Genomic DNA, 12,282 nt, shown 5'->3' on the forward strand with positions numbered 1-12,282 from the left:
TACATTAGAGCTTCTTATTAACTGATTATTTAAATATCAGTTGAGATGACACTGCAGTAAAGTTATGAAATAAGTCAGAAATTTGGCTTGAACTATATGGCAAAGGAGGAAACAGCCACAGGAAAGACAACATTCTTGGGAAATGGCATTGCAAACTATTATGGTATTTCAACATCACTTTCATGCTGCAGACATCAAAGTAAGATCAATCAGACTCTAGTCACTCTGGATGTCAGGATCAAAGTTAGATGAAGCCAAAAGTTAGAAGATTAATGTACTTAAAGTAAAAAGGTTATTGTACTTAGAAACAAGTAGTAAAGTCTTCCATAAACTGAGAACTAAAGAGTCTAAAATGACTGAGATGAAAACCATGAATATTAGCAGGCAGATTTGTATTTTATAAGACCTAAAGACCTGGGTCAGCTTAGCTAAACTGTCCTTCAGTGAAAGTATGACTACTCACTGTAGCTATAGGGGAAGAACAAGTGCCCCTGAAAGCAACTATATTTTCACTAGAGGACAGTTCTGCTTCACAGAGAGGACAGACCTGCTTCACACGAGGTGTGAAGATCTGTTCAACAGCAGATCTGTTCAACACAGCTACCAAGAGAGTAAATGAATGTCATCTGCCCAGAATAGATTCAGCCTAATTGAAACAGATGAAAGCATCTAATGAAAGAAGGGTTACAGTTCCAGAACAGCCTTCCAACAGAAGCACAGTAGAAGGAGCTTAATTATTTTTAAGGAAATATTTTATTTTGGAGAATTTGTAAGAACTTCAATACACTGAATATGCAATAGCAGGAGACTAGACTTAAAAGGGCACAGAGGGTCCCCTCCAGCCTTACCTGCATTCAGGATATGAGATTTGAAGAATGCAAATATACAGAAAAATCAATAAAGTATTGCTCATGGGAAAATATGTTACATTAAATTCATGTTTCATTGAAAAATATGGTCTGTTTACCCCGTCTTTGTTACAACCACATGGTAAGATAGGACAGTAAAATAAAACATTGAAATAAGTTGTTTTACAAACAGAGCCTCTAAAGAAAGTTACCAAAAGAAAGTTTGCTTTGAGCAAATCTTGTCAATGAATTACAAAAAGAGCTAGAGATTATACATTCTGTCATATTTTTTAATATAGCAGTGTTACTTTTTTGCCTTGACTTTTGCACATAATGGCCCAATAGATTGTGTATCACTTAAAGTTACACAGCAATAGTTACTGCAGTGCATTTCCTCAGGAAGTGTTTGTGGTTCACCATGAAATACAAAATTGCTAGAAAACACCCACTGTTTTATGTGATCTTTTGATTAAACAAAGTTACATTTATTACTTTCCCTTGGCTGGAAAAAAATAAATTCCATTTATCTATTTTATGGCAATTTCCTCAATGACACATATATACACAAACATATGTATAAATATGTATGTACATAAAAAGCAAGACAGGAGCATGTCTTGTGAGAAGACACCATTATTCTCAAACACAGAATATATGTAAAACAGGTTTTAGACTGATTTTTTTTTTTAATCATAATGTTTGGCTGGATGCATATGAAAGCATCTTTGTGTTATTTCCCTTTTGTTGTAAGGAGGGAGAACATAGGAGATCTTAGATATGACAAACAGGTTTCATGGGAGAAGCCAAAGAGTCTCTTAATTTTTCCCTTTAGAACACAATCCCGAAGAACAGCATGCACAGGTATTAGCTAAAGTAAGTGCTTGCTTGTATCCCCAGCTCCCTAATGGTGCCACAGGCTTGCTCCTGTGAACAGGTTGTTCTCCCAGGGCAACTGGTAGTGCCACTGCATGGCAACAGAGACCCTGGGAATTAAAGGAAGAGGTCATGGTCAGTGGCTCATTTTTGTTCATACCTTATTGAGACGACTTATTTCACACTCATAGTGTTCTTTCTTTCTGATCATTGAGGCATTCTTCTGCTTCAGAATCTTGTTCTCTTCCTTCATTTCACGAAGGGCTTCACTAAGGACCTTTGTTTCTTTCTGGGATGCAAAAATACAGATAAATGCTGCTGAAATGCAGATGGAACCATTTTTCAAAAACAATTTTCAGCATATCTTCTGTCTGGCAGATGTGCTGCATTTTTGTTGTCCCAAACACAGCTGGGAAGGAAGGCAACAGGAAGGCGGATGGTTAGTAAAACCCAGATATGATAAAGTCTGTTGGAATTATTTTGACCATTCACCATATGACAAGACAGAGACAACATACCAGACTAAATCCCAACTCTTTACAGTCTGCAGTTGCACAAAGGCGTGAGAAAGCTGGCAGGCCAAGCAGATTGGTACCATACAGATGATCGTCCCAAACCTGCACTGCTCTCACGTACTCATAGTGTAAGGCCAGGGCTAAACACCATTGAAGCCCCAGCTGTACCCAGTGTCATACAACATTAAAGACAAAATCAGATCTCGGCATCACAGTCTGAGGGGTTTTTCCACAACATGAGAGGTTAAGGCAGGTCTCAGCTTGCTCAAGAATTACCAAGCTACCAACCAAGGCTAAAAAATACACCGTCTTTGACCTCATCACTGTTGTTGACTTGAGCTTGACCCTCCCTAGTGTGTGTGCCTACACTGTTGCCACTGCAGCAAACTACTTGCAAAAAGATTTACACATTAGTCTTTCAAGAGAGTAATATAGGAATTACTAGGACAGATTTAACAAACTTTTTCAAGTTTAATTCTCTTTTTCTATTGCTTTCAGCCGGGCTATGTTCAATTTACAGTGAAGGGAGCTAAGATCCAAATGAGATCATGAAGCAAGTGGCATAGTATAAGTTTCCCTCCCTTCTCTCCCAGGTTAATGCACTCCTCGCTAGCCCACTTTTGTCAGACTGTCTTAGACAAAAGCTGTTTAGACACATGAAACAGAATGGCTTCTTCTACAATTAAAAAAAAAAAAAAAAAAAAAAAGTATTTTAAAAATTCTTCTGCAGCTCCTTTATGTGATTAAAAAAATGAGATCCAACAATCACACTCCTGGGCCACGATATGAATGTTATTTTCTGTGCAACAGCCATAGCCCTTGTGCAGCCAGCTACTCTGGGCATTTATTGTTCAGGCTCATGAGAAGTGCATCCCTGCGTGCTAACTGAGCCACTGAAAAACATTCTCTTACATGTGAGGTAGCTTTATTTTCCTTCGTTCTAGGTTAGGTAGAATGTTTAATTTTCTCCCCAAACTAGGCAAGATTAGCAGAGTATGTCTGCATTAAATATAGGAACTCACCCAGAGAGCTAGCTCAGGCTGGCATGAGCATGTATGTTTTCCGATACTGAAGAAAAACAAGATACTGAAATTTATATAGGCTATTAGCTATGTTCTTCTCTCCACTTTTGCAACCTCCTTTTCCAAACTCCTAGCACACATTCTCTTTCTTGGAGGCTGACACCTTGGGAATCATGGCCATTTACAACATTTCCAGTTTGTTCAGGTTTTTGAACCACCTTATTTTGTACATCTCATTGCTTCTTATTTGACAAGGAATCTTAGGTGTCATGGCACCAAGACTTTCCAGTGACTAGGCTGATCTTCAATTACTGTCTCTGGGTACATGCTCATGGCTAGAAAGAACAAAAACAAATTAAACCTCCCAAACAGTTAGTATACCTCCGTGGGCCTTAGAGGACACAGGGACAGGTAAGGTTCACAACATTATCATTCTGTGAGAGTCACACCTCCTCATGCATTAAAAAGCAAATTAAATGGCTCTGTAAGATAGCAGCAGTATGTAATCTGTTCCAGGACTGTTTGGTGCTGCTGTTTTTCCTGAATGGCTCAGCAAAGTACCCAGAGAACTGCCACTCTGAGTAAACAAATTTAAAAGGTACTGTCAGGCTGCTGGACTAGATAAGTGAGTAGAGAATAAACATCTTTTTACTTTGCTCTGATGGTTGCTCTATACATGTGTTGCAGCTCCCTGGCTAGAGGGGGGTAAGAAAAATATTTAAAAAATAAAAAGGTTACTATCTTTCAAGAAAATAAAAACATACATATATACACACAGGTATATATATAAAACCAAATGCAGATATGAAGAACATTAGTTGCTGTATGAAATAAATAAATAAACAAACAACACATAAAGCCCTAAACCCCTAACCATAATAGATCTGTCATTCTGGGCCACTTCCACATCTGCTGAACTGTTTTTTCTTCATCCTGCCCCATGGTCACTATAGTGTTACTCGAGTTAGCACAGCTGCTGACATGGGTGTTAGAATCTACATTCATTCAAAATTCTCTGCTTTTAGCAGCTACATCTGTAAAGGTGCAGATCTGTATCCCTGCATGACATCCAAAAAGTAAATAAATTCAGAGTAAATAGAAGCACTTACTGGCTGAGTACATAATTTGTAAAGAAATCACTGATCTAAGGCTGACTTTCCATGCAGGTTGCTGGCCCCATAGAGATTTTTTTTATTATATTGTTATTTTGTTCATTATTCATGTGTGTAGTAAAAAAAAAAAAATGGGACAACATACTGCTCATCCTTTCCTTTTCAAAATGGTAGCTAGGGCCATTTTTCATATGCTAAAGGGCAAGCAGTAAAAACCTTAGCAATATGAGTAGGAAGATATATTGTCTTGCATTGACTCATTGACTTCACACTCTGCAAATACAGGCAGTGATTCAGCAAGTACATAATGACATGTTTTACTTTAAAACATCTAAACTGTCCTAGTGGTTGAAAATCAAGCATATGCTGAGCTAAGACCATATTATAACTGATAAGCAAGTAAGATGAATGTCCTGTTTATGAAGATTTTAAGGTTTTTGCATTTCTTTTCCTGCAGCAGCTAATGCACATTTAATCTGAGTCCAGAAGTGATACAATTGCCACTTGTTTGCAGGTTTGTTTCATGTTATCTATAGAGGAGCCCAACCTCGACTGTCAGAGCACCATCCAGAAACTCTTCCATAAGGTCATGAAGTACATGACACCATGAAACAGAATTAGAATAGGAGGTGTTACACTTTGTGGTTCTTGTGAAATGGGGTACAGGTTTTGTGTATACATTGGGCACATACATGCTTGGTGGTTTTACTGTGCTGAGAATTCTGGTTAGGGATCTAACTTTAGATGTGAATGCCCACACAAGAGTCAGTGCCTAAGGAGTCCCAAGAGAGGTGCCCAACCACTCTCAGGGTGAGGCAAACACTGCTTGAGAGCAGCTGATCAGCCAGTACTGACTAAATGGCCAATATTTACTGGGAGCTGAGATAACCAGTCTATATTATCAATACCAAAACATGGGTGTCTGGAGCTGAATTCATTCCTTCAAGTATTTATTGCCAAACATTTTGTGTAACGTCTGCAATGATGTTCCTATTCCATTTCAAATCACTGCAGCATTTTTGTTCACAAAGAAATTCACCCCGAACTGAACAGTAAAGGAGGAAATCTCTGCACTATTCATATCAATCTGCTCTTTACTCCCCCGCACACACTAATGCTGTGTTCTCTGCCAATTTCTATGGAAATGACTGTCTCTCTATACATAAGTTCTCTGATCAGACAGAAGATCAGCCACTGCCTTGGGTTTGATATTGAAGAACACCCAACAACACAATCTCATCACCCAGCTATGCAACAGCCCATGCCATGCCACTCAAAAGAAGAGAAAGAGGAAAAGCAAGGCAGCCTTCAGCCCTGAGCACAAACAGGGTAACAGCATGTACTCTCCTACCGTGTCCTGCAGTGGCCTTTCTCTGCCCAGGACTCGCAGCCTCTCATTTTCTGGGTGGTGTTTGTGTCTCTCTTCCTCCAGCTCACCGACTCTCCTCTCTGACATGTCCAGTTTTGTTTTCATTTCTGCCAGCTGAAAAGCAAGTAACAGACTGTGGTGGGCTGACTGGGGATCCTGAAAGGCACAGCACCCAAAGGTGCTTTCAAATCCTTTTGGCTTTCAGCAGATTTGCATAAAGGTGTGAATCTGGTCAGGTGTAAGGTTCACAGCTAATGACTTCCCTCTTCTTCCCTGCAAGTTCTGCTGATGTGTCTGCAGTGGAGACTTTTAATGATCCTGGGCAAGCTGTCTGTTGGTGTTAACCCAGCTGGCTCTAGCATTGATTTGCTGCCAAAGGGCAGCTACCACGGGTCTGTGCCTCCATACCAGTTCTCCATTTTAGTGTTCTTTTTGTTTCCTTCTGAAGTGTGGACTCCTGCAATGCTGCACATCCAAACAATCTAGCCAGAAGCATAAAACAGTCCCACATTAACTAAGAAAGAGACATTTGAATTCTTCTTCAATTTGGGAAAAAAAAAAAAAAAAAAACAAAAAACAAAAAACAATCCAGCTCTCAGTAGAGTTTACTGGAAAATAGTAGAGAGGAAAATTTCCTGATAAGAGTGTCATGAGGTCACTCTGCAAATATCCTTTTCATAGAAGGAAACAGGAGATGAAAAGTGTCAGTCAATGAACCAACTTGGGTTTTGGAACAGCAGGCAAAATTGTAAGCAGCCAGCTTCACTATGTAGCTGATAATAATGCGTGGAGCAAAGATACCACACAGCCACAAGCAAGAATGAAAGCTATGCCAATAGAATTTTGACCAAAAAAAAAAAAAAAAAAAGTATTTATTTACAATTTTTTTAAATGAAGAGCTTTTGTACAGAGAAGTTTCTCAAAAACAAAAAAGGCTCTCTGGTTATAGAAGGAAGCATTCATGGAGGGTTTATTCATATTACAACAGAAATAGTCAACATTGTTACCTGTTTTTCATAAAGCTGTTTCATATTTCTGAATTGATGATCCCATTGCTTGTTCACCTCCAGAAGCTGTAATTATCAGGAAGCCACAATAAATAACTCTTATTTCAACATTGATAACAAGTAAAAAAAATAGACTCACATTCTAATCATCTAGCTATGAGTGTTCACAACCTTCTCATTATCTGGCCAGCTCATATCACAAAAAGCAAGTTTAAGGTTTGGGAAGCTTTACAGCCCATCTGTCAGTGCTTTGGTATTTCAGTTAAAGTGCATGAACATTCAGGAGCTCACATTCAGGAAACAAGCAAATACACAATAAGCTACAGGTGAATAATTTACAACACTGTACAAATCCCAGGCTGCAACTCCTAAATGGCCAAGAACTTCCTGGATAGCTTGCTTCAACTTACATAAGCGTATTTCCAATTAGAAGCTCTCTGACTTCAAACAAGTGAACTGAAGACTCCTATTAACCGCAATTACTACTGGGTGCAAGCCCCACTTATCTTTCTCAGTATCACCAAACCAAGCAAGTATATGCATGCAGGACCAGCAATATTGGCTGACACTACGTATGCAAATGGCAGGAGTGAAGTCAATGTGCATGCATTTTTATTGGAGAAAGCCAAATATGCCCCTCTGAAGCATTTTGCTTTGTATAATATAGGGTCACTCTTCAGGATGCTCAGCCAAAGAACAGCTTCCAGTTTGCTGCTTCCTGGGACACAGACACTACTGGCTACTACTTCTGGTGGTTCCTTGGCCTTTACAGTAGTGGTCATTAAGAAAGTTTGCCCTTTGTACCATATAAATCTCTGCTCTTCTAGATTCTTAGCCACCTTACAAAAAGTCATCATCTGTTGTCAGGAATCGTTCTCCAAATACAACTCTGCCTAGCTTGGTAGAGAGAAGTAAGACTATAGGAATTAGATTAACCCTAACACTAAGTGCTTGCACACATCACACTATGAAGAAATACAAAGCAGAAAGTCTCCACATAGAAATTTTCTCACAAAAGTACAGGACAATGTCTTGCTGGACTGGCAGGTGAAACCAATTCCAGTGTAAACACAGTGTAACAGTTATAATACATTCAATGATTTCCTGCCCCGGACATCTTACTGATATTGTAATGTTTGCCTTAGAGGTTATAACTACATAGGTTAAGGGTAAATTTAAGATTACCTCTCGTCTCTGTCTTTCCAGTGAGAGGATCTGTCGTTCCAGTGAACTGGCTGATATAGTCTTCTTTTTAGTCACTAGTATGTGCCTTGACTGGAGAAAAGATATCTTCAAAAATGAATGCTTTAAGCATCCTCTCTTCAAGTCAAGATTATCACATAAAACTCCCATCCACCCTGCCATGTGCATGTAAAGAAACTGAAACAGCAACATTGCACTTGCATTTCAGTACCTTTACACCTGCTGATAGCAGATTCTGAATCACACAGATCCGCTTTAACCCAGTTTAATCTGTATTTTAATTGAAGCATTATACAAACAGACACTAAAATGAACAAAATTATGTCCATTTGTACCATCTGAGACATAAAAGACAAAATAGGATTTTAATTATCCTACAGATGGTAATACAAACAAGCTGTACAAACCACAAAAGTTAAGCATAAGCAGGAGTGGGCATAAGTAGTTCCCTTAATTTACAAGAACTAGAATAATTAGTAGTATTGCCCCTGGTAAGTGTTTGCAAGCCCAAGGCAATAAACTCTAGCACAATGTGTTCAAAACAAGCAATACGGTAAACAACTAGGTCATTTAGAGAAATTTGGAAATCACTCTGCAATTGTTCAATTTTTTAAAGTGTGGAGTTTTGTCCATGCAGGACGACACCAGTTAAACCCTCATTTTTATAATGGTAGTTTCATATACCACAATTTCCAGTAAGTTTCTATGGATTCTCATGAGAACAAATATGTGCTCTATTTTTTATATTTTTATATATATCAAGAGAACTGTACTGCACAAAATATATATATTCATAAAAATGAAACAACTATCTGTTCTGATATGTGGTCAGAGATTGTTTCTGTTCCTCTGTTCTGAATTTTCAACCAATATATGAGAAGCCATAGAATAAAAGTGTGAGCCCTTCTGAGGTCTTAAATCTCCTGAAATAAATTTTTCTTCATCTAGAGAATTTAGTGCCAAACACTAATGAAGAAGATCAAATTATAGTTTTGTTGTGTCTTTTCACAGGCAGAACTCCTGATCACTTATTTGCCCCTTGGCCAGTCCTGCCAGGCTCTAATGTGGAGCACTTGACTTCTATGCCAGAAAACACTTACTTAATCCCTCTCCCTGTAGAAGTTCATGAACATGTTTAACCTGAAGTATCTGAAGCAATGGAGCTAATAATGTGCTGAATTGTCTTCAGGGTATGGGCCTGGGGCATATATTTAAGTGTATGCAAGAGTTCTAGTAAAGTCAACACGACAACTCAAAAACTGAACAGCTATAGATACATTTGGCACCGACTATCACAGAATCACAGAATGTTAGGGATTGGAAAACTCAAATCCTGGTCATGCAAGTTGTTGGGTCACTTAACTTAGACAGTTTCTACCTTTTGTAAAATAACAAATTTAAATGACTTTTTTAAAAGGTCCTTATTAATATATATATATATATATAAAATAAAATAATAATAAAGTATTATAAAAAAAATACTTTTAGGAGGGAAAGAAACACACTAAGGGAGGTTTTCTTTCTAAGAATGCCATATCCAAAAATATTTCTAACATTTCCTTCTACTTTTAAACAGCGTAAAGCATTCAGACAAACCTACTGGAACAGACACGCTTTCCCATTAATTGTCCATCTCCAAAGTGACATGTACAATACCAGCACCAGCTCACAACATTCCTGTTAATCAGACAACACTTGAGAGGACAGCTGAAACAGTCACTTACTTCTAGTGGGTCTGCTGGGGCTTCCATATCACTTACATCTGCCCATGCATATCCAGAATGGCCTTGAACATTTGTTTCTCCACAGATCTTTGGAAGAAAAATAGCAGTGAAACAGATATTTTACATAGGCTAAAGGAGTGGGAGGATCACATTCAGACCCTGAAGATCCGCAAGCACTGCCTGTGGAAGCAGCCAAGGCTCAAAATAGGTGGTGGAATTCTGATTTTAACCTTTTCCTCCTTCCTGGCGGGGGCTTCCCAGCAGAGTTGAAGGACACTGCCTATGACTAATATGCCGGGCAAGGCAGTACTCTGCCTAATGTGCATGTAAATCACAATCAACCAGCCTCTTCACCCAGAGAGAGGAAGTTGCATGTACAAGGGAAGGAAGGGTACACTTTTTCAGTAAATAAGTGGACAGGGTTTTCTACCCTTGCTTCCAGTAGTAAAAACGGTCTTACGTAAGTATGACAAGTATTAAGTGACTGTAAGACAATGGGAACTATCATAACTGAAATATTAGTGAGTCATGCTTAGAAAAGAGTAACAGTGAAGTCTGTTAACAGCTATGGGGAAGAGCACACCCATACAAACCCCAAGATGTTTAGGGGAAAACCATAATTGGAAAACTAATTTACTTTCCCTGAAGAAAAGCTGTCCAAAAATGTAGAATGACAGGTGTTTTTATTATTCTCCTAAGGACCTGGTATTTGCAGTTACGTACCTTTTCTAAGCATAGATCTATATTCAAACTACTCAAGGCTTATTCACTTGAATACGCAAGGTATCAAACACTTCAAACTTGTCTTAGTTTCCCATTAGGAAAAAGTGGTTAACATTACCAAGTTAAACTCACAAGAAAGATTAACAAAGAAAAAGCTTCCACAGACTTCAAATACAAAGTCAGGATGAAATAGAAAAGCACACAATATTGTCATCTTCAGTCTTGGAATTCTGAACAACAAGAAATTTGAAAAGAAAACATGAAAGAAAAGTACATTTTTCCTTATTGTGGAAAGAACCATGGGTCTAAGGCTTTTTTTTTTGGTAGAGGATCCATATTTGATTTTCAAGGAATGGAATTAAAGCCAGGCCATGAAAAATCAACACAAAATAATATAAATAAGTGAGAGATCTTTCAAATTCAAAAAAAAAAAAAAAAGGATTTAAACAAAGTAAAGTAATCCTGTGAAATCCTGGAATTCAATAGCCACATTCCAGATCTCTGGTTCATCATGTGTGACTAAGCAACTCCTGTTTTGAAAAATAAATAAATAAATAAATAAATTGGAAAGAAAACTACTGTTTTATAATATTTACATATGAAATATATCCTCCCTACCCTGATGTTCTTTTTTATTTTTGCGTGGTTTATGGAGTAGATGGAAAAGTTATGGGGTATAAAGAGACAAATTTTAAAAAATGTTATTTTAATAAAGACATTTTTGATTCTGCATAGGAGTTATCCTACCCATCAAAAAATAAAAACAATTCACCTGTACCTACGTCAAAACTAGTCTTTTAACAAATATTCCTTACAGGTACAGCATTGGTTTAAAGAAGGAAGATCTACTGGCTGGTAACACAGCAATGCATTTATTAACATTTCTGTAGTGATTTATTCATTGCAAGAAATACAAGCCAGTAACTGTCAGGCAATGAAACAAAGTAAAGCTCTGTAGCACCTGAGCAAGGTTAAGTGAAAGGGGAAGGTCATCCTCGGGGAAACAGACACGCGAGAAGGCCAGCTTCCAAAATGAATAAACACACTGTGCTACCTGAGAGAATGTAATAGCAACAGTTAAACTGTATAATCCCCATAGTGGAGAAAGAAGAGAAAGCACCATGCATTTTTAAAAATAAGACCAAGTATTACATTATTATTAAAAGTTTATGTCAAATCAAAGCTCACATTTGATTACTTCAAAGCCCTTTGCAAAAGTAGGCAATAACCCTATTATAGACAAAGGGAAACACATCAACTGAATGCCTTTATGAAAGGTGCCATTTATAGGGATTTTAGCTAGTTGCACTATTGCTCCTTTCCACCCTCATCCACCCCACCCCTTGCGATGCTGTGAGAGATCTGGGGAGACCTGGAGAAAAAAGTGAAGCTCCAGGAAGAACAGAGGCTGGAACAGCAACAGTGTCTTCATGTCTCCCCTTTTCCATGCCAAACTGACCTGTACATTCATCCATTTTCACTCTCCGTGAGCCCACCATAGCGACCAAGCAGCCACAGCCATTACCCTTTCCCACACTAGGGCTATGCACAACTAACAGCAAAACTTGAGTCAAAACTCTGAAATACCTGCTGTGTGTATGCAGTTTGGCATTGTCAGTGAATGCAATCTATACTGGCCTCATTTACTGGGCAAATCTTCAACCAAACATTACAGTATTTTTTGAAAGATGCATTGCTCCCTGCTACGAATCAACTATCTCTGAACAAGATGTGCCTGTGTAGAAGCTCTCAGCTTTGTTACTGGTCTTCTATCCTACACATACACATTAAAAAACAGTGCCAGGCTTTCTTGCGTCATCTTAGCTTTTGCTTTTCACTACACGTATTTTATGCAAAATATGACAGCATAGAAATGACATTAAATA

At 38.2% G+C, this 12,282-nt stretch overlaps 1 protein-coding gene across 1 annotated transcript in view; it reads right to left on the reverse strand.

The window, feature by feature from the left end:
• The window catches only part of TNIP3 (TNFAIP3 interacting protein 3), a gene marked incomplete at both ends in the record, with an annotated part of 57,535 nt that overhangs the window by 14,097 nt on the left and 31,156 nt on the right, over positions 1–12,282 (reverse strand). Inside the window, 5 exons of the mRNA XM_080343340.1 lie at positions 1,882–2,010; positions 5,722–5,853; positions 6,747–6,812; positions 7,932–8,021; positions 9,674–9,760. Of these exons, the coding sequence (XP_080199466.1) occupies positions 1,882–2,010; positions 5,722–5,853; positions 6,747–6,812; positions 7,932–8,021; positions 9,674–9,760 (504 nt within the window). The remainder of the gene's footprint in view (positions 1–1,881; positions 2,011–5,721; positions 5,854–6,746; positions 6,813–7,931; positions 8,022–9,673; positions 9,761–12,282) is intronic.

Source organism: Nesoenas mayeri (assembly GCF_963082525.1).
Source record: "Nesoenas mayeri genome assembly, chromosome: 4".
NCBI classification, from domain to species: Eukaryota; Metazoa; Chordata; class Aves; order Columbiformes; family Columbidae; genus Nesoenas; species Nesoenas mayeri.